The following is a 27,618-nucleotide window of genomic DNA, read 5'->3' on the forward strand; positions in this document are numbered from 1 at the left end:
TTGGCTCATCTTGGGCCTTGGAGAGTAAAGGGCAATTTAGCAATTGCTGGTGTTGCTCTCATAAACCATACAGATTTGCTGTCTTTGGGGATTTCCCTTTAAACATGCTGGTACTTTGGGAAATGGTAATTGGATCTAATTTTAAGTAGCAGGAATAAGATGAGCTTTAAGGTGCCTTCCAACCCAAACCATTCTGTGGGACTAGGATCTTATTAGTAGGAAAGAGATGTTGTGTTACGAGTGCAACACTTAACCCCTTCATTTTGTCCTTATTTTGATGCAATTCTAGGATCCTGGAGAGGATTCCTTTTGTCCCTGTATTAATTCAAGTGGTGTATTTGTTTCTCCTTATGCACTGAACTTGAGTAGCTTTACCAAGTTAATAAAGAGGCTTCAAGAAAGGTATCCAGAGTTTAACAGGTGAGATATTTGGATTTCTTTTTATGGAGCCAATATCCATGGTAGCTAAGTGCTAAATGTGTTGCACAAAATGTGATGTAGTAAACAGTTATTTCTTGAATTCCCACAGAGAGAGAATTGTGGATGCTGTGCAGGAGGTGAGGAAAAACCACAAAGGTGTCCTGAGTGGCATGGCCATCAGTTCTATTGAGGAAGAGGCCTCTGCCATTCTGAGGAAATGGATGCACTGTTGTAGGCAGGAGAAGCAATGAAAAAGGTGAGATTCCAGCCTGCAGGGGAATAAACCCACCTGAGTTTGTGTAGCTCTATAGCCTGAGTAGGTTAACTTAGCCTAAAGCCGTGCAGGAGGTACCAGGGTGAATCCGCTGGAGCACTGATTTCTAAGGACTGGGAGCTGTAAAAGGGTTGGCTCTGTGCACTCTCTAAGACTTGGTGTGCTGGTTAATTACTGAACTGCTTCACTGATGGACTTGGTGGAGGGCGTTGGCACATGTTTGGTACAAAGCTGACACCTAACGGCCAGGCCTTGTGTAGCCTTCCGTAAAGAAATCCCAGCACGGGCTCAGTTCTGGCTCCAAACATGGATGATTTCTGTCTGGTGTCTGAGGGCCAGCTCTGGACTAGAAATCAGACAGAATCAGATTGTCTTGTAGTGTTCTCACACTGATCTCTGTGCACGATCATGTGGCACTGCAGGAGTCTGCAGCAAGCTGAACATGCTGAAACCACAGCCCAGAACTCCAGGGATGTGTCTGTCTATCCATCCTTGTTTTGGTCTGCTCAGCTCGGTGCTCAGCTTGCTTTAGGTACCTCCTAGCAGTGCCCACTACCAGGTTTGCTCCAAAAAGGAAAAGTCTTCATATTAATCAACTGTCTGACTTTCACAGGACCGCAGATAGGAACAGAAACTCATCCCCCCCAAAAATAAAATCTTACGCTTGGAAGCATTTTCAGTCAGTAAGGTTTTAACAGCCTCGAAATGTGTTGTGCTTTCCTTATGGAGTGATTATTTGGTTTTTAAATGGTGTGTGGGCTCTGCAGTCCTAAGTGTTCCTATTACAGTATTTTTTTCCTGTTGCTTTGTGAGGGAGATGATGACTTAGAATAATTTTTACTTCCATCATGAGGGAGGTGTGAAATAGCCAAGTCATTAGTAAGTAATGGGGAGAAAAAGAATCCCCATCTTTCCACAGTAAGGAACAAGTATGTAATACATTTAAGAGAAGGAGATTCTGTTCAAAGCTCAGCTCTACTAACTCAGTCTCTTTGTTGTACTTCTTTCTAGATCCTGCTGCAATTGCTGCTGGAAAGAGCAGCCTTGTTTACTGTCAGCAAAGGTTAAAATTTGTTCTTCAAAAAAGTTGGGCCAATGTTGTGCTGTTTTCAGACCTCTCCTGTTCCCTCTGCTCGTGGCAGAGCTGCTGTCAGAGCCCTGGCTTTGTGCTGTGCTCTTGGTCCTGGTGCTGCAGGTGAGGCCTCAGCTTTGGTGTCCTCCTGGACTGTGATGGAAAGCATGAAAGCAGCCCCAGGCTTTACTCTGCCACGTCTGTGCTCTGCTTACCAACAGCTGTTGTTGTTTCTGTTCCCGTACTTTGGCTCTGTAGTTCTTTCTAAACTATTAACACTTCTGCAAGGTGTTAATCGTTTAGGAAGAACTGGCTCTCTGGCCTGCGAGCTGTTTTTTTCCTCGTGGGAAAGCGAAGTGTGCACGATGTGAAGGACTCGAGTTAGCACACTGTGGTGTTCCTTCACATTTTCTGTTTTATTGATCTCCTTTTGAAAGGGAGAGCTGACTTCAAGTGCGAGAGAACCGATTTGTGGGGCAGTGACCTCGCTGCAGGCGGAGTCCTCTCCTGCTCTCACGGGCGTGTCCTGATGCAGAGCACCTGAGGGGCCCGGACAGGCTCTGCTGCTCAGGCACAGCTCGGGAACGAGCTGCAGGTGGAGCTGTAGGAACTCGGGAACGATGTTACACTCGGTTAAAAAATAAAAAGTGAAAACCACAAAACATTTCTTTTCTCCTTAAAAGTGCGTTGCATGTGTATGTTCAACACTAGAAAGGGGAAGGTAGGATTTTTTAGCTAGGGAGAAATTTCGTCGGAGGAGATAGAAGCGGGGCTAAGGAAAGCGCGTGAGGAAGGACTTCACCGTGCTTTCCTTTGGAGCTGTTTGCTCCCTTTGCCGCGGCTCTGGGCTGCGCTGACGAGATGGCGATAAGGAGATCCTGGGCTCCGCAGCGCTTCCCCCTCCTCTGACCCGCGCTGCTGCCGGGGGAGCCGGGCGGGAGCGGAGCAGGAGCCGGGCGGGAGCGGAGCAGGAGCCGGGCGGGAGCGGAGCAGGAGCCGGGCGGGAGCGGAGCAGGAGCCGGGCGGGGCCGCACCCGCCCCGGGCCCGCCCCTCGCGCAGCGCCGCGGGCGCGGAGCCCGCCCGGCCCCGGGAGCGGAGCCGCTCCTGCCGCGGGGCCATGGCCCTGCTCCCGCGGCGCTTCCTCTGCTTCGTCCTGGGTAAGTGCGGCCGCCGCGACACAACTTCCCCGGAGCCGGTGGGGCGGCGGGCGAGGCTCCCCGGGATTCCCCTCTGTGCTGGGCACGGGCGCGCAGCCCCGGCCGCCTCCTCCGCGGCTTCTCCGCTCTCCCTGAGACCCGGCGAGGCTCCAGCTTGGCTTCGCTGGCGACACAGCAGTAGGGAATCAAAAGGAGAAATGATTCCAGGGCACTGGGACACAGTAAAACATCGCACTTGGCCTCAGGAGCAGCGAGGTGGTGATGCTGTGGGACGCAGCCTGCTCTGTGTGGGATTCCCTGCTTGCCTAGGTGAGGCGTGCTCGTTCTGCTTGCCGTCCGTGCCTTTTGTTGCAAATGTTTAATTACTGCCCTGGCGTCTCTGTCTTCCCATTCCTGAGCCGCAGGAAGAGGAGGCAGCCAGACGTGCCCCTTCAAACAGGCTTTTCCAAGCTGAGGTTGGATGTTCTGCGGTGTACCGCTGATGGGGTTGGAAATGCTTGCGTTGTGTGGTCGTTTCCGTGGGATGCAGCGTGCCTCGGTTTCTTTGCCGCTCCTGGCATTTCAGTGCAACAGGTAGAGATTTGTGCCGTGTTTGTCACCTGTGAATCCACAGCAAAAGCTCTGAGGGATGTTGGTGCTGTGTAGAAATGTGTTTATTTAAGGTACTCCAAAGGGAAACCGCTCACCCTCATCGTAACGCTAATCTTCCACAAAATCCAAGTTCTCCTTGAGGAAGCACAAATTTCTCCTCCTCTCCCTTCCTTCCCCTGTGCTGATTTTCTCCCCCGAGCCCTGGTGCATAATGCAGTGAGCCATGCTGCACATAATGTGCTTATCTGTACCATGTAATTAACTATTTACTACTCCTCAGCTGTGCAGGGGCAGGAGCAGGCTGTGCCCTTGGACGAGGCACATTCTCCTGCTGGGTTGCAGGGGAAGGCTGCACGTCCCTGGCTGCAGAAGCCTGTGCAGGGAGCACTAACTCCTGCTAGCTAGGATTTCTCTCTGCTCTGTTTTCCCAGCCCTTGTCTCCTTTTTCTCATCCTCTCTTCTCTTGGTTGGGGAGCTGTAACTTTTAAAAGTATCCAGGTATTCCAGGCTGCTCCTTTCCATCTCCAGTGGGCTTGGAAGCAGCAGGATGCTGCCTCTTGTGTGAGCCAGTTACCCAATGATGGCTACTCTTGGTGCCGTGGATGTGTTTTTCACCACATTCTCTTCCTAGGATTTTTTATCTTAAGCACATTTAACAAAAAGACCCCCTCTTTTTATGCCTTTCAGCTTTTACAGCCCTGCACACAGTCAGGGCTGCACTGAAATTGCAAGTGGCAACTGAGTGCCCAGAAATCACGGTGGAGTCTTGAATTTTGAGGTCACTGATGCAGGTGTTTTAAAGTGAGGTGGTTTTTTTTTTAAGGAAAGGGTTTAAAAGAAAAACTTTTCTTTTAAAGCTCAAGCTTTAGGTAACTTCACAACTCACTGCAGTCTTTAAAAAGCAGGGGTGGTCAGGGAATCAGCCATCCTAAAAACCCCAGTCTCATTCAGCAGGCCAGGGATCCAGCTGTACCCCAAGGTAACCACTTCCATTAAGGTAAATTGAGGCTTTTTCTGGTTTTTAGCTGCAGCTTCCTGCAGAGGCTGCTCAGGGAGGAGGGGATGAGCCAGGCTCTCGCTGTTACTGGGGCAGTGATGATTGGCACCACCCAGAGCTCTGTGCTGTGTTTTGGTGTTTAAGGGCAGTGCTGGGCTGCTTGGATTCCTTTTGGGTTTAGATAACTGTATTGCTGCAAGAGATAAGAGGCAATTGCAAATAATGTCAGTAAAACATTAATATCTCCTTGATTCCCTGCATCTTCTGTCTGTGCTGTGCAGCATTGTGTTTGCACAGTCTACAGAAAAGGATGCTTTCTTAAAAACAAAACTTTTGGGCACTGTTTATGACCTCTCCTGGAAATCAGGAATTAAAAGTCCTCTGTGTCTTCTCTCAGCCCAAAAAACACTCGGTAATGCCTGCCAGTGGTTTCAGTTTGAGTGCCTCCTTTATAAAGAGCTAAAGCTTCCTCTAAAGTCGAATTTAAGGCTGCAGCCTCTCTGGGAAAATCCTCCTCAGTATTTAGAGTGTGCCCTGTTAGAAATCCCTGACAATAAAGTAAAGCATTCCTCCTCCCTTGCAGAGCATCTCTGGCATGGAGAGGACTCGAAAATTCCTATGCATTAAAAGAAAAGCATGTGGATAGGGACAACAAAATTGCCTCCACCCTCTAGTTTCTTGTGCTGCTCCCATATGTGCCAGCTGTATTCCTGCAGAAACCAGTGGCACATGGGTTTGGTGGGTTGGTTGAAGGCTGTGTGGTCTGGTCAGGAAGCCTCTTGGCTGTGAGAAATAGGATTGCATTTATTAACTCTGAAACGATGCTGAATTTAAGAGCCATGAAGCACCGGCGCCATAACTTCCCGTTGGTGCTGACCCGGGAGGCTGCAGGTGGTGAAAATACAAGTGCCATGACCTGGAGGGAATGAAATTAGCGACCTCATAATGGCTAAAGATGGGGTTGGCATCCTTCACATTTCCACAGGGCTGGAAATCAATGTTGGGGCTATGGCAGAGTTGAGGGAGATCTTGAAGAGTCGCGGGTGGGAATCTGGAGTTACTGCTCTGCTCTGGCAAGTTCGTTCTGCCTCCCTGACTGGATGTAAAGTCTGGCTCTGTTGTTGTCTGGGGCAGGTTTGGGCTCCAAAACCACGATTGTGATCACAGCCCTTCCCAGCACAGACCCTGCACCAAGCAAGGACCGAAAACACCACTGGGGTGGAGGGACAGGAGCATTAAAAGCCCATTGGAGGGGAAATGCAGCGTTTCAGCTCACTCAAATAGCTAAATGCCTTTTTCTCCTCTGAAATACAGCCATGGCTGGGGTTCACCAGGTCAGTTCCTATGTGGGTGGGTGAATACCAGGGAATGCTGGTCCCTGTCTGCCGTAATGCTGCCTACGGAGCTGGCTGCTTTTAATCATCAAATCCACTAATGAAGCTGCTGCATGGTTTCAGTCCCTTGTCTCTGTGCTCCTACAACATGAGCTTTTGGGGATTTGAAAACACATCCTGACACCTCGGGGAAGCACCCCAGTGCAGAGGCAGGCAGCAGCTTGGGTGAAAAACCCCTGATTTCGGCCAAGGGTGATCCCCCTGGGCTTCCCTGTATCCTTTAGGTAACATTTGCTGGGAGAGCAGCAGCGCTGTGTGTGGGTGAGTCGAAGAGAGGTGCAAAATCTCTGTGTGCTCTTCAGCTGGAAGGAAGAAAAACCACATCGAGAAGTCTCTGTTGAAAAGGAAAATAAATTATTCCAGTGATTCCTAGGCTGCCCACATGGCTCAACAGCAGATTTTAGTCTGGAAGCATTGTGTTAAAAGTGTTCAGTGAAGCTGCTGTTGCGTGCAGCCTGTGATGGGTGCACCAACGTGACAGTGGGGATATTTGTTTTGGTTTTCTCCCTAACAAATTCTTATATTTACTTGTTATGTGCTTCTTCATGGGTAGTCTGCTAGATTGCTCAGGCAGTGATTTTTTAATCTTGAAGGTAATTCAGTAAAATGCTTGATAGTCCCATGTAGCAGATCATCTGTGTTTAACACACGTTGAAACCTGAACCAGCGGGATCACAGTGTGTTGTCTCCAAACCAATGCCAGGCACTTTTAACCTTGGTGTTGCTTTTCCCTGCTCTTATTTTAGCCTCAATCAACTGAAATAGCTGAAGGAGAAAATAATCCCGGGGGTGGAAGGAGAGTACATTTCCCTTTAGCACATTCCTGAGATCTGGAGTCTGGTGGCTGCTCGTTCCTCCCTGGCTTTGTGCAGCAGGACCAGCCTGGCTTTGAGACCGAGCCGACATCTGTGGCTTCCAGTGCTTTGTTGATGTTTTAAAAATAACTCTAAACCCGGGTCTAACACTGGGTTAAGGTGTTGGGATGGGGATGTTGGATACCACAGTCCGCCCTGGGAAGGCAGGAGGGATGTGGCTGCTTCCCTTCGGCCCCTGGATTCAGGGTGCACAGAATCCAGTGGGGACCCCTCCTTTCTTCCACCCTGCCGTTGTGAGCAGGGATTTGATGGTGGCCAGGGCCAGAGATGATGTGAACTCGGGATGGGTGAAGTCTGAGCTGTACAGACATTGCCAGTGCCTGTCTAAAGCCTGTGGTTTTCCTCCATTAATTCAATCTAGAAGAACTATTTTCCAAAAGACCCCACTATTCATCAAGGATATAATTATCTTTATAACTAACAGCTCGTGGCAGCAGTTGGATTTCAGTATGCCTGGCTTTTGATTTCCTTTCTCCTTCCTCCCTTCTCAGCTGCTCTTGATTTTATTTTACCTAGCGAGTGAATTTTGGTGGGGAAATAAAAGTATTTGTCATTCTGTCCTCTGCAGAATCAAGTCTAGGGACATGTAAGATAAGTCCCATTCCTGGAACTGTGCTTGCCTCTGATAACAGGTATGGTAGCAAGGGCATACCATAACTTGTGCTAAGACAGGTGGGAAGCTGAGGCAAGGAGAGAAAGACCCTGGACCAATTTCTTGGAGCAGCCTATTTCAGTGTATTTAGTGGTTAATACCATTTAACAGCAATGCCTTGTGGCAAAAAGCCAGCTCCTTGTGACCCAGCTAATTAGGACTGCCCTGCAGTGGGCTTCACCCTACAAACCTTGATTTTGCATTTTCATTTTAATCCCATATTCTGTGTCTTACAGGAGCTGTTATGTGGGGTCTTTGAATGGTGTAAATTGCCCTCCTTTGGGGATGGATTGGCTGTTGGAGGTGCTTCATAAAATACTGAACTTGAAAGAGGAATAGCACAGTGCAGTGGTACCTCTGCTCCCCAGGCATCTCCTGAGCCCCCAAAAGCCCCCAGACAGGCTTTGCTTTCAGGCAGCTGGCTCCCACCTCAACTTCAGCTAATAATTCCCTGGCAGTTATTTTTAGGCAGTTTATTTTGTGCCCTCTTAGAATGCTTGGAATAGCTATAAAGTGACAACAAAACCTCAAGTATCCCCATCCCAGCACAAAGTAAATGCCGACAAATCATCCAAGTACCAGCTTGAGGGATAAATCACTTCCTTCCTTTGCAGGCACAACAGGATGCCACATTTAAAACCTGGGAGATCCTTTTGGGTTTCATGATGATTTTCAGCTGCATGCAAAGTACCTCATTAATGCCAGCTGGGAAAAAAAGCAGCTTTCTCTTTATTTTGTTTAGTGTGATAAAATGAAGGGAATAACCATTCCAGGAGCAGGGGTGAAGTCCCCCTGTGAGTTAATAAATCAGATTAAAGGCCTTTAGGTTCTGGGTGCATTTCTCCTTCATGTGAAGAAGTGGCTTGTGGGATGGACCCCAGAGGGCTCTTCAGGCCCACCACACCTTGTGCTGCATTCCCTAAGAGGTGGAAACCTCTGGCCCCTTTGGAAGCTTTCCCCACAGCCAGGTCCCTAACAGGGGCCTGTCCCCAGCTTGGCTGAGCAGGGACTGACTTGCCCTACTGACTGTGGATCCAGTGTCCCCTGTCTCCCAGGCCAGCAGGATGGTACAGGGCACTTCAGCCATGGCACCTCCCACCGTGGGGAGTATCTTAACCCTGCCTCCTTTTGGTTTAAGTTTTTCCCCTGCCATGAGACTTTTTTCCCCTCTCAGCTTGTGTGACTTCTCCCCCATTCACGCTTCCTCGAGTCCTTTTGTAGCTTTGTGGTAGTGAAGCTGTTGGACAGGCAAAATTTGGGATGAGCTTTCCACCTGCAGAGCTCCCTGGGGAGCTCCAGCAGGGCTCTGTCCCCGTGTCTGTGCTGTGCTTGGGCTGCTCTATTCAAGCAGTAGCTGTGTGGTTTCCTTCTGCTGCTCCATCTGCAGCCCCCTGGAGCACAGGGCAGGCAGGGAGGGTGAGATCCTCCTTCTCTTCTCCCAAGTGAGTGTTGGCAGCCTGTCCAAGACATCCTGGGACCAGCTTTCCTGGTGCTTGGAGATGGGCAGATCTCCCCCCAGCTCCCAGCATCTGCTCTGCCTCCAAAATCCTCACTGTGCCATGATTCAGCGGTGTGTTGTAAAATCCCCTCTCCCCTGCAGCACATAAAAGCCCCCAAATCCCATTAATTCCTTTTTGATTTACACCCTGAGTGGCTGTGTTGGGAGAGGAGGTCCTGCAGATTAAGGGACAGTGCCACAACAGTGGCAGGGGAGGCAGAAGCTGCCTGGTTTGGGGACCTGAGGATGCTCCTGAAGCATCCATGAGCAGGTTTGGGATGGGATGGTCCTGTGCAGGTCTCTGTGTCCCCCATGATCACCTGCAGGGCTCGGACCCCTCCATCCATCTCCATTCCCAAGCTGCTGCACAGCCCCTGGAGCCACTGCTGGCTCCCAGCCCCTGTCCTGAGCCAGCCGGGCAGGGAGGAGAGACTTTAAAAATACATTCCCTGTGCAAATCCCAGACAGAAATAGCTCTTCCTGGGCTCCAGGGTTTCGTCTGACTGCGGAGGCACAGCCCAGGCTGTCAGCAAGGGGAGCTGGGAGCAGGTGGTTCCTGAGGAAGGCACAGTGCTGGGCCAGCCACCCTGCTGTCCCCAAGCCCAACATCTGCAGCTTTCTGTCCAAAAAAAGTGTCCCAGCTAAACACCAGTTTAGGTGTCTCCTGGTGAACCCGGGGCTGTTTGCAGGCTCTGAAGCCTCTGCTGAGCTGGTGGCTGCCAGAAGCAGCCCCACTGGAAGGTGTTTTTAAGCCTTCCCCGGCTTCTGCAGATGCTGGAAGGGCCAATTTTTCCATTTTTGTGGCTGCAAAGTGGGATGTTTTTCACACTCATCTTCTGCCTCCTGCCCCATGTCCTCTCCCCAGCCTCCCGTGAGTGTTTTATTCTGCAGCCGAGTCCAAACCATGAGGTTTGTTCTAAATAAAACAGCAAAACCACCACCTTGAAGAGGAGAGGAAACCAGCCTGTTTCCATGTGGGGCTTGTTCAGAGCACTAATCATTTCACAGGGGAGGTCTGAGAATTTGGGAGAAGCCCAGGGGAAGATACTGGGATGTTTGTTCTCAGAGCCCAGAGCTTTGCTGGTGCCACGTGTGCCTTGTCCAGTGCCAGCCCTGCTGTGGGTGTCTCTTGGCAATTATCTGCCATCTTTGGAGTTCAGCTTTTGGATGAATATCTGCCTATTTCCTGCTTTTTGCCATGAAACCCTGAACAGTTTTTCCCCAGAAAATCCTGACAGTCCAAACAGATGGTCTGGTGAATTCTCTGCATGTGTTGTCAAATGGTTTCATCCTTCCCCCAGCACCGTCAGGGGTACTTGCAAAAATGCCTGGGAAAGGGGAACATCCCATGCTGTGCCAGTCTGAAATTCCCAAATCAGTTCTCAGGCTCCACAGTCCTCCCTGCCTCTGCTTCCCTGTAGGGTTGGTTGCACATCCCAACAAGACAAGCCCAAGAATTTTTGGAACACGGAAGAGAAAAAGGCCAGAGACCAAGGAATTGTGCAGAGGGATAGTGCTGGGAAATGCAGGATGTTTCTTGCAGAGAAAGCTCAGGGATTTTTGCAGGTGAACCATTACTGTGACAAATGTGTGGGCTCACAGCAGTGGGAGGAGGAGGAGGGGGTGGTGTCCTCAAAGCTGTTTCTGGAGGGATGGCCCAGAGCTCTTGGTCCAGGCTCCAGCTCTGAGAAGTGCAGTGTAGGAAAGTCCAGCTGTCTTCCTGAAATTTTTGTAACAGTTCAGGACCAATGCTGTTCTTCTGCTGAAATAAATGTGTGACAGGCTTTTTGCAGCTAAGCCTCAGTAGGCTGAGTCCTGGTGGATGCTTGCTGGGGCTCTCCAGGACCTCAATCCCAGGGCAATCATGAGGATCTGGGATGCCTGCAAAAGCCATCCCTCCAATCACCTCCTCACCACTACTCTCCAAGTGTTTACTGTGAGGAGGATCCTTAACATTGCATCTTTTAATAGGCAATCAGGGATTCTCTCTGCAGGGAAGGTTGTTCATCAACAATTCTCATGATAGGAGAAGGGAGAATGGCTTCCCACTGCCAGAGGGGGTGGGGTTAGATGGGATACTGGGAAGGAATTGTTCCCTGTGAGGGTAGTGAGGCCCTGGCACAGGGTGCCCAGAGCAGCTGTGGCTGCCCCTGCATCCCTGGAAGTGTCCAAGGCTAGGCTGGATGGGGCTTGGAGCAACGTGGGCTAGTGGAAGGTGTCCCTGCCCATGGCAAGGGGTGGAATTGGATAAACTTGAGGGTCCTTTCCAACCCAAACCATTCCGGGATTCTATGATTCTCCATGTCCGTGTGGCACCTAAAGACCAAGCAGGGCTTTGGAGCTACTGTATGGCTCCAGTGGGATGTTCCCAGAGAACTGCTGCATTCCTGCAGCTCTCAATGCCATTTTTCCCGAGGGAATGGGAACAACGGGGGCCCATGAGAGGGGAGCTCTTTGGAAGCAGCTCAGCCTTGGTACAGTTGAGTTTTGGAGCTCAGTTATTCGGCGGCTCCTTGCAGCCTTCACAGATGGATGCTGCTGAGTACAGAGCCGTGACTGCTCTGGAGCTCAGTTATTTACAGCTCACTGCAGCTGACTTACACCATCTCCATCTGCAGGGCTGAGGGCAGAAGGAAAGCCTTCTGGAGTGAGAGCCAGGAGAGAACAAAAATCCATCCCTGCTTTTTTTCCCTTCTGTTGTTACAAGCCCTGAGCCTGTCCCAGTCTGAGATGGGGTTGCGGGAAATCTGTGAAGCAGCAGGGATCTGTGGGTTGAGGTGGGGACCATGTGGAAACGTGGCAGGAGCTTCTCACTTTGACCTTAAAATGTGCAAGTACAGCTAAAGTCAGTTCTCCTGGTCAGCTGAAAACAAAAGAGCTTTTCTGCCTCGCTGTGCCCAGCTCCATCCTCGCAGCACTGACACAATGGGCCCTGTTGGGCCTCGCTCCTCTCGGGTGTGGAACAAAAGAGCCCTTCACCATGTCCAAAATCAGATGTCCTTGGAAAAGGTCACTGGCTGATGGCTCTGGTTTCCCCAGTCCCCCAGGGCAAAGGGATTTGCAGAGCCCATGTGGAGGTGTGGGAGAGGCACCTTCCAGGAGCAGGTCCTGGTGGGGCAGGCAGAGCTCCTGGGGAGCATGGAGGAGCTGCCAGGGACAGCAAGGTGCACAGCTGCCTCTGAAGGACCTCGAGAGCTGCATCTTCTGAGCTGCTGTGATTGGCAAGTGCTTAAAGCTCCCCAGGGTTTGGTTTTCACTTGGTTTGGGTTGTTTTTTGCTTTTGATAGTAGGGCCAGTTTTCATGCTGGTTACCAGCTACCCGTGGCTTGCAGCTACTTGCAGCCAGTTTGTGGTTCTCAGTTGCTTCCTCCCCATGGTTTTTTCAGTGTTTCTCCTCTCTGCACTCAAGGTTAAGATGTTTTCCTCCAGGTTCATTCTGCATAAGCAGCTGTGTGGTCATCAGGAAACATTTGGGCATCCCTAAGGGTAGTTGTGGTACAGCTTGTCTCTGGGCTCATCCTAAATGAGAGTGGGGAGGAGCAAAGCCAGGCAAAATGCAGCCTGGCCATGCTTGGTTAACTTCTGCTTCTCTCTCCCCTCGTGCTGCTTCACTGCTGAATTTCCTCAAGTGGCTTTGTCTTCCTCAATTTCTCTCCATGCTTTGCGTGTCTCACTTATTTCTTCCTGGCTCTGTTTCCTCCTTTTCTCCTCAGTCCCCTTGGCTGCTCATCCATCTGCTTTTTAATCCATTCTCCCGCCGTGCTCTCCCTTGTCCTTTTGCTGTGCTCTCCTGCTCTGCACCTGACACATTCCCCAGCAGCATTTTCTCTGCAAGCTGCTTGTCCAGACGAGTGATGGCTGTGATATTTGCAGGGCTCTCGCCCTTCAGAGTCCAGTGCACAGATGTCACCAAGGGGTGACCCCCGGGGTGGCTCCTGAGCCTCCCTTGGACGCTGGTGCTCACTCAGCCGTGTCACTCCTTCACTTGACTCATCCAGATTGGAAGGGATGGGGAGGGGAGAGAAGCCTCCTGGCCTTCAATCAGCCTGCCTGGAGTGAGATTTGCAGTCCAGGCCTCATGTAAAATTATTGCAGCTTTCCTTCTGCTCCTTCTTCTCTTGGTGCTTTGCTTCAGCATCTCAAATGCTCCCATTTGGGAGCAGGGCTTGTCTCTGGCTGAGGTTGTGCCCCTGGCTGGTATCAGGTGGGGAGAGCTTCAGATTTTGATAAACTCAGTTTTATTATTGCAACAGTGAGGGTTTAATGTTCTTTAAATTCTCTTGGCTCATTAACTCCCATGGTCTTATCTCAAGCCAGGCCAAAGTGGCTGCTGCTGTTGGAGGCAGTGTGGGAGCCCTGCACCCATCCAGGAACATCAGCCAAGGCTCTGGGGGCCCTTCCCACCCAAATTCCCAGCAGGTTCTGGCTTCCCACCCATTGCCATAGGATGCTGGTACCTAAGTGCTCTGAAGATTTTGGAGGCTGCAGAGGGATGGTGTCCCATGGTGGTGTCCCTTGGCCGCTAAATAAGCAGCTCAATTCTGTTGTGTTAAAAAAAATCAGATAAAAATAAAGCACAGAGTTATTCACACATAGAAAAAAATAGATCTGGTATGTGATGCCTGCCTGCAATGCACTCCAGGAGCTGCAAAGGCACTAGCTGGCACTTTGGGACCAAGGGAAAGCTATTATTTATAGCCAGGCTCACTTAATCATTCTCCCAAAGAGTTGGTTTTTTTCCCTTCCCTTTGTAGCATCACAATCCTTTTCCCTTTACCCCTCACCAGCAACATTGCACTGGTTGTCCATGAGCCTCTAAGCAGCACCTTTTTCTTGCCTGTTTTTAAAGCAGTTGCAGGGACACGTTCCCAGAAGGGAATTCAATCAGCACTGTACAGCCAGAGATGGATTTGATGGATTTCCTTGGGTCTGTCCCTGTGCTCCATCAGAGGTGGATATTTGTTCCCAAGTGTGGCAGGTCATTTTTCAGGGGTCAGCAGCAGGGATCTCTTAAGGTTATTCAGCTTCCCCCACACCCTTACTTGTTTCTTAAGCCCAAGACCTGGGCGTTTGAAATCCAAAGGCATTTCAGCCTATCAGCAGAGAATAAACCCACATCCTTACTAATTCATGAGTTACCTGGCATGTTTTGAATAACTGATTGACCAGCACCAGGCACTTGGGAGGGTGCAAGGTCCCAAGGGTGTGAGGAGGGAAATAAACCTGGGAGAAGGAGGTGTTGAAGAGCTGGGGTTGCTCTGGTGTCAGCTGTGCTTTGGCAGGTGCCTCTGTGTGTGCAGCTGGGCGCCTGTGTGGCACAGGGGGCTGTGGTGCTGCTGTGACCCCCCAGCAGAGCCTGACCCCGCGTGGCCCTGGCCTGTCTTGCAGCCCAGCACTTCATCGCGGCCACGGCGTGCCAGGAGGCCGACTACGGCTGGATGATCCGGCACTACTGCCTCAAGCAGTTCCAGCTCAGCATGGAGGGCATCGGCCAGCGCCTCTGGTGCGACTGGGACGAGACCGTGGGGTAAGTGAGGTCCCTCTGCTCCTCCCTCTCTCCTGCTCCCCTCTGTGGTTTTGGGCTGTAATGGTGTCGGCACTGGGGCGTGTTTCACACGGGGAAACACTCTGATTTCACTCTGCTGTGCTGCTGAAGCTGCCCTGGCTCTGTCCCTGCCGGGTCCCTAAGGGGCTTCTCCAGCCTGGTCACATGTGGAGGGGGCATGAGGTGGGCTTGGAGGGGAGAGCAGTGGACATTGTCTGCCCAAACTTTGGTGAGATTTTTGGCACTGTCTCCTGTAAGATCCCCACAGACAAATTTGTGCTGGATGAGGTTGGAAACCATCGGAACAGCCAGGCCTGGGGGGTGTTGATCATTGACCAAACACTGGTTGGAGCACGTAGGCATTTATCCCAGGGGTCAGCACTGTCCTGCTTAACCTCTTCATTAGGGGTGTGGGTGATGGGACTGGGTGTAACCCCAGCACCTCAGATGACACCAAACTGGGAGGGGTGGATGATGCAGGGACCTCAACAAGCTGGGAACCTCCTGAAGCTCAGCAAGGGGAAGGGCAAAGTTCTGCACCTGAGGAGGAACAGCCTCGTGCACCAGGATGTGCTGGGGCTGCCCAGAGACCAACCAGAAAAGGACCTGGGGGTTCTGGTGGGCACCAGAGCCAGGAAAGTGCCCTGGTGGGAAAGCATGGGCACAAACTGAGGCACGGGAGGTTCCCTCTGTACACCAGGAAATGCATTTTCACTGTGAGGGTGACCAAACACTGGCACAGATCTCCCAGGGAGGATGTGGAATCTCCATCCTTGGAGATACTAAAAAAACAGCTGAACATGGTCATGAGCAGCCAGCTGTAGGTGGCCCTGCTTGAGCAGGAGTGTTTGGACAAGGTGAGGTGGATCTCCAGAGGTCATCTCCAGCCTCAGCCATTCTGTGATTAAAGGGGTTTTCAAGGAGCCCAGCCTAAGCAGGGTTTGGAAGTCAGGGTGGGGGCCGTGCCCCACCACACAGCAGTGGAGCTCCAGTAGGAGGAGACCATGGCTCTGCTGCGTGCTGGGAATTGTTGGTTTAAAGAAGAGGCAGATTGGGATTCCCATCACGGGGCCTTCTGGTGCCTCACAGCTTGATGGACATATTTTCCATGAGATTTTGCATCTTTTCTCATCACTCTGGTTCTCCAGACAGTTCAGAACACCCTAACTCAGTGTGAAAACCCCGTAACCCACCGAGATGCCCTCAAACCCTCTCTGTGAGAAAATCCCAAGCTGTCCCACGGGAGCTGCTGGCTCAGCCCCTGCTTGCAGAAGTTGTGTGTTGATTTTTCCAGGCAACTAGAGGGAGAGGCTGGAATGGTATGGCATGGCATGGCAGCCGCCTGCTAAGCCTCCTGTTTGTAATCAGTGTCAGGGAGTCAGCCGTGATTTATGACTTGGGAGCAGCAGAGATGCAGCCTTGCTTCCCTGGTGGAATGCTTGGGAGCATCTGTGTGGGATAAGGAGGGTGATAAGGGAACCCTGCTCAGTGCAGCCCCACCAGGGAGACTGGGGATGTCGCATATGGGGAATGTGCTGCTCTGCGGGGGTTTGCTGGATTTTTTGGGGAAATTTCTTTGGGTTTGCTTTTATTTTTATTGCAAACAGTGCTTTCTTTGGATTAGCCCTTTCCTGTTTATAATCAGCAGAGCTGAATCTTTTCGTACCACCACGGTGTAAATGTGCTGAGATGGTTTTGATTGAAGTTAAAAGACTGGTTAGGGGTGGCTGTGTGTTGGTGTGAGGGCTTGAGAAAATAACTTCCCTTTTCCCCCCTTCAGCTGACTTTCCATGTTGTGCCATGGCCTTTCCCTGGGAAAATGAAGCAGCGGAACAAAAATGAGCTCATGTGACACCAGTGGGGATGAGGGTCAGCTGGAAACAGGGAGCAGGTAGTGCTGTGTGCCATGAGTTTTTTGCACAAAAATTAAGAGGTTTTGTGAGATTTTGGTGGTTTCCTGCTTCGTGGCCCTTTCTTCTGTGCCAGATTAAAAGCTACGCGTGTGTGTATATCTATCTTTTGGTCAAAGGTTGGACTCCAAGATCTTAGAGGTCTTTTTCAACCTTAATGGTTCAATGATTCTGTTCTGTGATTCTGAACATGCTATTGGGTTTTTCTTCCCCTTGATCCATGACAAAATGGAGGGGAAGAGAAGAAAGTGGAAAGACTGTGGGAGATTTCTGGTTCTGAGAAGCCTCATCTGGTGCTCAGAAATGCCCAGGGCTGCTGATGTTGCTCCAGCCCTCACCATCTTGTTCTTTATCTCACACGTCCTGTTTGTCTTTTCAATAGCTTCAGCTAAACTCATTACCCTTGAGGCACTTGGAGGAAATGTTGATAAGCTTGCAGGGTTTTAATTTGATTGCCTGAGTCCATTTGCTCTGTGCAAACACATGGCTCAAGGTTATTTGAGAGATGACATTCCTCTGATCCTCTCGTGCCTTCAGGACACTGGAAAAATTGGGTAGAAATAGCTCAGTTACTGCACTAAATCAGCTGCAAGGATTTGGGGTTTGGGTGGGCTCGCTCATCATGTTGCTCCCTGGATGTGTTTGGGAATCGCCATCCCCTTTTTGGGGAAAGGGAAGATGTCCCAGCAGGAGCGGGCAGGGAGTGGCATAGCTGGCTGGTCACCCCTCTGGCTTTAGAGGAAGGATTTGTCTTCCACCAGCTGTGAGACAAAGAAATCGAAATAAAGCACCTGCCTAGAGCCTGTTCTCTCCAGATCTTCCCCCAAACCAAGACATTTTGATGCTTGAAACCTGTCTGAAACAAGGAGAAATGTTGAGAGGTTTTACCTCTGTACCACCAGCAGCATCGTGTTTGGAGCTCTTGATTTCCTGGATGCAGCATTTAGCAGGGAAATGCCCCTAAGCTCCATCATTTCGTGCTCAAGTGAGGGTGGCACGATGGGAACATCTGGATAAATGAATTGTTTCAGCAGAGTTTGTAATCGTGGGCCATTTGTCCTATTTATAGGTGGCAGATGCTGCTGCCATCTCACCCTCAGAGGCATTAGCTGAGCTCTTGCACCGCTGCTCCTGCTGTGTTCTGATGTAAGCAAGGGGTCTCTCTGGAGCAGGAGTGTTTGGTGAGGTCGGGTTGGGCTCTGTGGACGAGCACAAACTCTCAGGGAAGGTTTGGCCAACACCCTTCAGCTCTGCTGGCTTTCTTAGTGTTGCTTATTTGGGGAAAGTTGATGGATTTTGATGGGCAGGTTTTTGTCGTGGGCCAGGGGAGCTTGTGTGAGCTGTTGCACATTTTGGCTGCCTGGGATTCAAAAGCCAGACTGCAGCTGCATCCTGGGCTCTTCGGTGTCGAGGGCTCCTCCACTCCGTGGTGGTGGCCGAGCTGCTTTGGCCAGGAGCTCAGCCGTACCTGATGAATTATCCCAAAGATCAGCTTGGCTATTTTGATTCCAGCTCCAGCTTCGTCGGCGTGGTGACTGAGCCAGGGGGATTAGCTGTGGTCTCCCTCAGGGCAGCTATTTCAGGGATGTGGAGGGGTCGGGCTGCCACTGCCCACCCACGAATGCGTCAGCAGGCGCTGATGACTTGTGGATATTTTTCCTGCTCGGTTTTGGCCGGAGGGCTGTGGCCAGGGAAGGGATTTGCAGGAGGGTCTGTGCACAGGGCGATGCTCACGATGCCGAGCGCTGCTGCCACAGCTGCGGGTGTCACTCCAGCCCAGCCAGGCATCTTCATCCCAAATATATCCACCCTCTGTGGCATTCCTGAAAATCTCCATGGAATGCTTTCCCCCGGCCGCGGGCGTCCTGCGGGAAGGAGCTCACCAGGGGGATCGTGCTGCTCTGACAGCTGCAGCCAGGGATGGAGCTGCTCTCCCAGCTGTCAGCACACTCACACTCTGTCTTCAGGTTATTTATCCATTATTTACAGAAAACAGATTGATCCATTCTCTTATTATCTCATTATCTACTTATTTATCTTCAGCTTGCCAGTTCCCTTCTGGATACCCCTTTAGCCTGGCTCCAGGCTCGCCCTGCAGCCTTGCAGAGGAGGAAATCAATGTTTTCTGTTAATCTGCAAAGCAAAAGCAAAGCCTTGTGGTGTTTTCTTTTTTCCCTTCTGAAGCAAGGAATTCAGGGAAGATAGGAAATACCGGGATACTCGTGGTATCTGTCAATCCTGTGAACCCCAATCCTAGTGCAGCACCATCCACATCCAAGTGCTGTCAAGGAATAAATGCCAGAGTCAATTCCAGTCTTGGTTGCAGTGGTAAAAAAACCCCAGAGGAATTCCTTAGGATTTATCGCAGTGTAAGCATTCAGATGCCATCAAACCCTAAATCATTCTTTGACTGCTTCCCACCCGTGGCTGAGCCCCATCCCCATCCTGCCTGCAGCCCTTCATCCCCACGTAGTCCATTCACAGCATCCTTTAAACCCATTTCCATGGTGACAGAGAAAACAACCCTAATTGCAGTTCACATTGGGTAGGGAAAAAGTATTGCAAAGCACAGCGGAGCTTTCCAGGGCCAGGTGTCTGTCTCCTGGCAGTGATGGGATTGTTTGGGAAAACTTGCCCTCTTCCCAGTGCTATCCTAGAGCAGCTGCCTAATATTTTTGTGGAGGACATGATGTTTGGGAGATGGAGGCTTGCAAATGAGCCGTGGGCTTCTCTGGAAGAAAAAAGCCTGAAACTCTGCGTTTGCTACAGGAGGAATAAGGTTGATTAGGGAAGCCCTCCTGTTGAGTCAGGAGATGCAGAAAGGGCCCCCTTGCTTCCTCAATTTCTTGAGATGGCGGCTGGGTGTGGCTGGATCCGATTATTTACTGCATAGCATAGGCAGTTATATATATTGCCCTATTTATTGACACAATATTGAAGTAAAGCTCTTAAAATGAGCAAAATAATTATTGAGTAGAGATTGATGTTACCCATCCATGTGGGTTACCCATCCTGACCCCCCTTCTCCATCCATCCTGGAGAGCTTTCACAAAAAGTTCAAGCTGGTTCACCCCCACTTGGGCTGAGCATGCTGCTCCAGCCTTCTCTCCAGAGAGTTTTAACTCTGTGACAGGATCATCCCTGCAGCCTCCGAGGCTTGGCTCAGGTTTTCCCTGTTGAGTGTGGTGGGGTGTGTGGGGGGAACATTGCTCTCCTGGCTGTGGGGTGGCAAGGGGAGGGTTGGACAGGAAAACAGTCCTTCCCCTCCACTCCCTGAGGTATTGCACCACCAGCCCAGGCTGAATTCCCTGTGGGACCAGGCTGGTGTGGGGCTAACACAACAATGTGGCTCTGCTCATGAGGAGAGAGAGAACCAGATGTCGTCTTGGAGACACAGTGGGATGAATGTTCACCACGGCTGTGGCAGGGCAGAGCACTCTCAGCCCCAGGCATCAACACTGCTGCTCTCCAGAGGGATCCTGATCCCGTCTGCCAGGACGTCATGAGTGCCCTGGATCCGATGGGTCTGGTTATCCCTTCCCAGCCAACGGAGCACGTTGGTACCCGCTGCAGTAGCTGGCAGTGAGTGTGTCAGGAGAAGGTGCCCAGTGCCTTGTGTCTGGGTGCATTTGGGGTGGACGGGAGATGATGGAGTGTCACCGGGCTGTTTGCGATATGGGGCAGCTCAGGACCCCGCAGCCTGCAGGGACAGCCTCAGCTGGTGGGTGATCAAGGGTCTGTGAGATGAAAGTGGAAGAAATGGAAGCACTTGGCCATAACTGAGAGCTCAGCTTTGCTTTTAGCTGGCCCTTCATAAAAATTGTGATGGTCGAGTGTGCTCTGTGTAAGCAACAGGCAGAAATCGGCTCTTGAGCACCCAGCCTGCCTCTCTCTCAATCAAAAGACTTATTACTGGAGCTGTTCCTGAAAACAGTTTCTTTTCCCTCTGGGAACCTCCCACTCACTCCCTGCTGGGCTGTGGGGCCAGAGGGTGGGAGTGCCCGTGATGTCAGCCTGCTCCTGCTGAGGATGGCATCTGGAGCAGGGAGGCCTTAATGAAACGGCAAAAATAAAAGGGACGAGAGACTTTGGGTGTGTCAAGTGTGTTGTGTTAAGCCACCCCACACCCTCCAGTCATAGCCCCATGGCCATCTCCTTGCTGAGGCTGTGGCTGCCCAGCTCTTGTCCTCGGGTCCATCCTCACGTCTGGAGCTGGCTGAGTGCTGGAACACGGCTGCTGCCTCCCTGCAAAGGGCAGTGAGTTCAGTGAGTTTATCCTTTCATTTGCTGGCACCGTTGGGCTTTGGTTCCTTGCATGTCTTCACATACAGTGATGGGAGCAGTGATTTATCCCCATGGAAGCACAGTTGGAGCCAGGGAAGGGCTAAGCCAGCTGCTCTGTGGTCCTTCAGCTTTAAAAATAGCTTTTATTCACCTGTTAACCCTTTCCCTCTGGTTCCTGAAGCGGCTGCAGCTCCTAAGGATGCTGATGAAAGGGAAATGTAATTTTGCACATTGGGATGCTTGGCAGAAGCTGCTTTTAGCAGCTGCAGGCCCCGTTAATTAAATTTCTGGCCGTGTGGGCACAGCCTGCCCCAAAACCCCAAACCCCAGCTGAGGAGCTGCACAGGGGCTGTGGAGAGTGGCTGGGAAGCTGCTTCTAAAATACTTCTTCCCCCAGGCATGTTTTTAATTGGAGAGCTGGGGTTTGCTTTGCTTTGTTCCTCTAAAATTAGATGTGACTAATTGGGATGGGGGGAGGGAATTGTTATCTATGTGTTTTTTATGCATAGCCAGTTTTAAAGCAGGGAGGGTTTACCTGTCATGGTAATATCCAGAGGATGGCTGCATGGCCTGGCACAGGGACAGTGCCTCTGGCTCAGGGCTGCTCCTGGTTTTCCAGGTATTTATAAAAAAAATGGGAAAACGGACTTGCTGGTCATAGAGGGGTAGGATGGGCTGTGGACCTGCACAGCTGGTTCCTATGCAACAGTTTTAGGCAATTTAAAGAAGAATTTTAAGTAGATTCAATGTACTTATTCCTGTCCCCCTTTGGGCTGAACTCACACAAGCTGGAGGATGGTGCTCCAAAGGCTGGCTTGGGATGGGTTTCCTGAAGATCTTTGCTTAAAATATGGGTCCAACCTGTGTTTTCTAATAGCACCAGTTCAGCCAGGAAATCCTGCAAAAATTTACACAACCCAAACTTCCCCCCCCCAACTTGCTTCTTGTTATTTCTGTAAATATTATTTTTGTTTTCATTTCCTTCTGTAAATGAAACCACCACCACGAACACCACGTCATTCCATAAATGAAAACTGCTTTTGGCAGTGGGTGAGCACTTAAAAGTTGCCATCAAAGTGGCAAAACCTGGTGGGAATTTAAAATATCCTGTATCTTCTTACCTCTCTAGGTATAAACTCAAAAGCCCATATATTTTTACAGGTTATATATAGATTTTCAAAAACCCACTATATATTTTTATAGGGCTGGGTATAGCTAGCTATAAATCAAAAAAAACCTAAAAAATTTAAGAACTCTTAACAACTGTAGTAGAGCCTCAAGTTCACACCTCTGTAATAGAAAGTATATATAATATATTGTACAGGGAGGGATATATTATATTGCCCATGTATATATACATTGTAAATTATGTAGTATTTATGTTGCATTTTATATACACTACCTACAACGTATACAGTATTTTATATTGCATAGGGGGAAGGTGCCGCGGCCGTGTCCGGGCGCTGGTGCCCGGTGCCACCCGGTGTCCTCCCTGTGTGTGTTGCAGCACTTACGGGGAGCTGACGAACTGCACGGCGCTGATCGCCGAGAGGCTCGACTGCTACTGGCCCAACCGGCTGGTGGACGAGTTCTTCGTGGCCGTGCACAAACAGTACTTCAGGAACTGCTCCCCGTCGGGCCGGGCGCTGCACGACCCCCCGAACGGCGTCCTGTGTCCCTTCATCGTGCTGCCCGTCCTTGTCACCCTGCTGATGACAGCGCTCGTGGTGTGGAGGAGCAAACGCAGCGAGGGCATCGTGTAGGGCCGGCGCGGGCGGCGCAGGGGAGGGACGGGGGGCTCTCCCCTGGAATGTGCCTGGTGTTTGGGAAGAGCCTGCCAGAGGAGCATCACGGAGGGTACCGAGCCCCGGAGGCAGGGACAGCATCGCCACCGCTCCTCCTGCGCGGTACCGCCCGTGTGCCCGGTGGTTCCAAATAAATGTCATTTTAGCGGGGGCTGTTGGGCAGCACGGGCGGCTGGGGCCGGCACGGGCTGCCCGGGCAGCGGGGGCTCCGCTGCGCTACGGGGAGCGCCGCTCACCCCGCACCGGCACTGCGCACTCTGCTCCGCCTCTCCCAGCCGCTTCCCCCCGGCACCGTGTGCCAAGGAGGAAAAGTTGAAAGGAAAAAAACCCAGCGGGGTGTGGGGAGTCGGAATCCTGCAGCTCCGCAGTGCCAGCGCGGTTGCCACACACGGGAGACCAGCCAAAACACCCTCGGCTTCCTCTCTTTGTCTTTTCTTGGGTTTCCCCCCACACTTGGAAAGGCATCTTCTCCCCCAGCCCCCAGCACAAGGACAAGGCTTGCACGGGCTGGCTTTTGCCTGGGAGGTGGGGAACAACGGGGGGAAGGCGGCAGTGGGAGTGGGTGGCACCGGGGGTGCCCTGGGGCTAACAAGGAACGAGAGTAAGGTGCTTTTCCTACCTAAATAAATAAATACATGTATATGTGTGCCTGTCTCTGTGAAGGCTGAGGTCAAGCTCCTCCTTCATTGCTCTTTGTGATGCCAGGGACCCCCAGTAGTGCTGATCCCTAGGGGGATCCCTAGGGGAGGTCCTGGAGTGGGGTCAGCTCCCGTGCAGGGAGACTGGGCCGCACCTGGGGTGGGATGGGGACCCCGAACCCTACCCCTGGGCACTGCCATCCCTGACAGCTCTGACACACTCCAGACCCCTTCAGTGCCTTGCTGGCTCAGGAAGGGGTTCCCTGGGGACACCCAGCTGCTGTTTACTCCTGACTCTCCCATTTCCCAAAAAAACTCCAAAACCTAGTGGGACACCAAGCCCTCTGTCTGGCCCACCCAGCCCAGACTCCCTCTAACCCAAACCAGTCCGTGATCCTGGGAGAAGCAGAGATTAGTTGAATCTATACAACTATACATAAAAATGCATATAAACAAACATATATATTTATGTAAATATATAAACCCCCCCATCTCCTCATGTGCAGGAAAAATGCAGTTTATTTTCCTGGACTGTGAGGTGGTGAATTTCCTAGAATCCCCCCCTCCCCCTGTCCTGGATGAGCACAAACCAATGCTCCGACCTTCATGTACAGTATTTAACAGTGTCCAAACTTTATTATTCTGCTTATCTCCTCCAGGCAAGCAACACCACAGGAAAGGGGTTAAACAGGATTGTTCTGGGAGGCAGGGATGGCTTTGATGGCTGCAGCTCTGCACTCATGGGGCTGCTGGTACCCTGACACAGCTTTGCCTGGCTCACCTGAGCAGCACCCTGGCTTTGCTCTGCCCTGGGCACAGCAGCAGCAGCTTCCTGGCATGAGTGGGGAGCCATGCATGGTGACAGCCCAAGAAATGGGGACTGTGACCCCCTCTCCTGCAGGATGGAATGTGCTAACAGTACCAGAGTGCCTCTACAGTAAGGAGCACTTTGTTACAGCAACCTGGTTCAGCGGTTTCAGCTCAAGAGAATCCTTCTGATGCTGTAAGCAAAATCTGGATTTCCCAACCTTTGGGTGTTTTACTCCTTACCTTTGCAGTAAGGTTTTGGCAGCAAAGATCTCTCACTGTAGTTGCCTGCTTAAAATAGTGGGCTGATCCATGTTTCCTTGTGAATATTATCTGCAGGTGAAGCTCTCCTCCTGTATGCCAATCCCTGCATTTCACCTCCCTGCTTTCCCAGACCTCCAGCTACAGGAGGTTGTGAAGCTGTAAAGGAAAAGGCACAGGGAAAACTCAAGTTTCGTGCTTACAGTTTGCACCCCAGCTCTGCCATGCATGGAGATTGTTTTAATTTCCCCCAGTGTCTGCAGCAGCAGAGGAACACCAGGAAAGAATAAAGGGGGGCTAAAACCCAACAGTCAATGCCCAAGTGTCACACACAGTTGCTCTGCATGAAACCACACAAACATTTATTTCTCTGGTTTGTAAAAGCTCGGGTGGGCTCCATCAGCTCCTCTGTGTGATCCCAATGCTGGCAGGTGTGCAGGGAGCTCTGAAGCCACTCCTGAGGTACGTGCTGCTCTCCTCTGCAGGCTCTCTGCTCACATAGCGCCATCCAGCTCCTTATAGAAAAGGCAACTGCAGCATCACATCCTTCCAAATCAAGAGAAAGCCAAGTGTGCACCGTGTGTGGCAGGAGACGTGTTGTGGTTCCCAGCTGTGCCATTCCCTTTCACCACAGGGATCTGGAGAACACAATTAGGGGCTCTCCAGGTAACAGTGCCTAAATTTACCTTCATCCGATCAAACAGCATCTGATGCTCCTTCACCACATCCAGATTGGAAAGCTGAAGGCAGATTTCTTAAGAAAAAAAATCTTCCTTTCATTAATTTTTTCACAGAAATATATAATATATATAATATATATATTTAATTTTACTAATACTAAACATGTACTTAAGTTACGTATTAGCCTGTATTTCTTTTAACTACTTCACACAATGAATAGAAACAAAAAACAAAAATACCATAGCCCAAACAGGGCCTGAAATTAACAATGTAAAAATTCCAAACTGTGACAAAAACATACTTACATTAAATAGCATCGACAATTTCAATACCAGAAGTAGAATCTCATTTTGCACTTCTACTCTGGCAAGCTCTAAGCCTCAGCTGAGTGACTCTTGGAAAAAGCTCATATTGTTTCTGCTCATCAAAGGCAACAGTTTTGTGATTTGGTTCACAGGAGACCATTTATTGCCAACTCGAAGTGTTCCAAAACACGCCACCTTTTCTGTTTGGGTAGTTTGGGTTTGGTTTTTTCCCCTTCCCCCCTCCAGATTAGGCAAGAGTTAGGAAAAAAAAAAAAAAAAAAAAGTGTAATTACAATTTCAATAGTGATTTCTTTTAACTTCTCAAGCATATCTCATCAACAGGATATACAGTACAGTTCAGAAGAGTAAACATTTGTAAAAGGAAGCAGACAACTTTTTCAACCAACAGACACAATTTCTTGCTGTATTTATGCTGAACTCTCCTTTGAACATGGACAGGTTATGAAGTTAGTTTTCTTCTTCAGTACAACATGGACACAGGACTGGTACAATCCAGGCTGGTTTGGTTGCTGTTGCAGTTCAGGACAACTCTAGAGTGGAGCCGTGGTCCTGCCATCCATCCCCCTTCATCATCTCGCGTAGCGCTTAATGTAATCTTCAACTTTATTCCGAAAGTCCTCCTAGGGGCAAGCACAGGCACCGTTACCCCGGGCACGGCAGGGATGGACTCATGGGAATGTGCTGCTGGATCCCCACACCGGCACTGGCAAGCTCCCAGCACGGGAAAGGCCCACTGCTCTCCCTCAGGGCCCTGAATCCTTACAAAGAGTGCTCCACTGGGGCATGAAGGGGGAAAACAGCCATCAGCAGCTACCAGCTGAGGTACACACAGACCACCTGACTATTCCATAACCTCTGTATCCAGGGAAAAACACCCAGGTCTGGCAGTTTGTGCTTAGAAAGCACAAAGATGCCGAGTAAGAGAAATTCTGACATTGTGTGATCCCTGTGCAAGTTGGGATGTCAGGAAGACACCACATTCCTGGCATGTTATTCCGAGCCTGAAGCTTACAGCTTGGTATTAAATATGTTCCACCCAAACACACTGAGGGGCCTGTGCTCCAGAGTGCATTCTGCTGGATTTCCAGCTCCCGCTTTTGTGTGCTGCTGGAATATAAAGCAGGAAAACCTGGGAAATTTATATACTCACATCTGTTTAAAAAAAAATCAAACAACTAAAAAACAACACATGCAACAGATGAGGAGGTTTTGAACATTGATTGTCCTGGCACCCTGGAGCTGCCTGGAGAGCATAGGCCACAGAAGCACTGAAATCCTCTGCCAAGGCTCTGCTTTTACTAGGAAGGGCACAAAATCCCACTGCCATGACCTGTGGGATCACAACAAGGCACAGTCCTGCTTCAAACAATGTCAATTGTCAGCTCCAGGTTTGCCAGTGTATAAAATGATGCCTCTCAAACACATCCCAAGTGTTTTGGTACAGACCACCCAGAGCTGGACATCACATCACACCAGGAAGGAGCACCAACAGGATCTTTTTGCCTCAGTCAGCCTTGGAACACATCAGTATTTCCCTGGCTCCAACACCACTCTTCAAACACTTAAGATCAGCTCCCCTTATGATAGTTTTGTTTTCTGCTGCTTAGTTTTTCTACCAGTGGAAGGATAAAGGTTATCCCGTGGTTAAAATGCAAAAGGATCAAAGAAAACCTAGGATCCATCAGAAACACAGACTGTGATTTCACTTCGCAGCTGATCAAGTGCATCACACGTGTCCTTAACTATGTGCAAAGTGCCTGGAATCTCAAAGTAGTTTAAAACACAGTTTAAGGCCAGAAATATCCTATTACAAATATGGGTGCAGAAATCCCACTCCTCCTTAGGAACAGGCTGCCTGCTCCACTTGGGTGAAAGAGCAGCTGTTTTGGTCTAATATGGCAATTGCTAAAGGCAATATTGTGTGTAGTGACGTTCCCCCTCTGCTGCAAGCACACCCCTTTCCACACTCATCCCACTGTGTGTTGTGTTAAAAAACTAGCAATCCAAAGCTAAAGCCATCTTCAGCTGAAATAAAATTTCCAAACTCAGGCAATTCTGATCCATAGACGCAGGTTTTGATAGCTGTGGTGGAAACTGAATTCACTGAGGGCTGGTTGCACATTGTTTCCTACTCCTGTGTTCCTCCAAAAGATGGATGAATAAAAGGAACTGAGCACACAACTGCACCTTCCCTGTGTGTAACAACATCCATGAGCAGGGCAGTGCAGACAGCTCAGAGCACCCTCTGCTTTTCCCTCTGTCCCTTTACGAGTCATTACACAGGAAAATGGGCTCCCAGCAGTGACTGAAGAGAAGCAAGACCTCAGGAAGTAAGGAAGGCTCCAGAAAGCCACAGTGTCACTCAGCAGCCAGGGCTGAAGGACCTGATGGTGTTGGCAGGAACACATTCACAGGGTACTCACTGGTGTG

General features: G+C 50.4%; 2 protein-coding genes across 5 annotated transcripts in view; one reads left to right on the plus strand and one right to left on the minus strand.

The window, feature by feature from the left end:
* The first annotated feature begins 2,798 nt into the window (after positions 1–2,798).
* RAMP1 (receptor activity modifying protein 1) lies at positions 2,799–23,092 on the plus strand. Of its 2 annotated transcripts, XM_082285438.1 has the most exons (4): positions 2,846–2,924; positions 3,132–3,233; positions 14,320–14,458; positions 22,178–23,092. In XM_082285438.1, exons 1-4 carry the CDS (start codon positions 2,885–2,887, stop codon positions 22,431–22,433), a joined length of 537 nt encoding a protein of 178 aa, XP_082141564.1. In that variant the 5' UTR covers positions 2,846–2,884; the 3' UTR covers positions 22,434–23,092. The 2 variants fall into 2 exon arrangements, with proteins under 2 accessions (XP_082141565.1, XP_082141564.1); XM_082285439.1 differs by lacking the exon at positions 3,132–3,233 and having other exon boundaries at positions 2,799–2,924.
* A 1,428-nt stretch (positions 23,093–24,520) lies between these two features.
* Positions 24,521–27,618, minus strand: part of UBE2F (ubiquitin conjugating enzyme E2 F (putative)) — a 55,566-nt gene continuing 52,468 nt past the window's right edge. The window contains exons 10-11 of one of the 3 annotated variants that reach the window (XR_014226592.1): positions 25,168–25,808; positions 24,521–24,819 (exon numbers count right to left, since the gene is read on the minus strand). Coding sequence is in view for 1 of the 3 variants with exons in the window: in XM_082285464.1 (XP_082141590.1) it covers positions 25,758–25,808 (51 nt within the window). In the remaining 2 variants the exon portion in view is untranslated. Of the gene's footprint in view, positions 25,809–27,618 lie in introns of all 3 variants that reach the window. The other 2 variants (XR_014226593.1, XM_082285464.1) reach the window with 2 other exon arrangements.

Source organism: Coloeus monedula, assembly GCF_965178545.1.
Source record: "Coloeus monedula genome assembly, chromosome: 7".
Taxonomy (NCBI): Eukaryota; Metazoa; Chordata; class Aves; order Passeriformes; family Corvidae; genus Coloeus; species Coloeus monedula.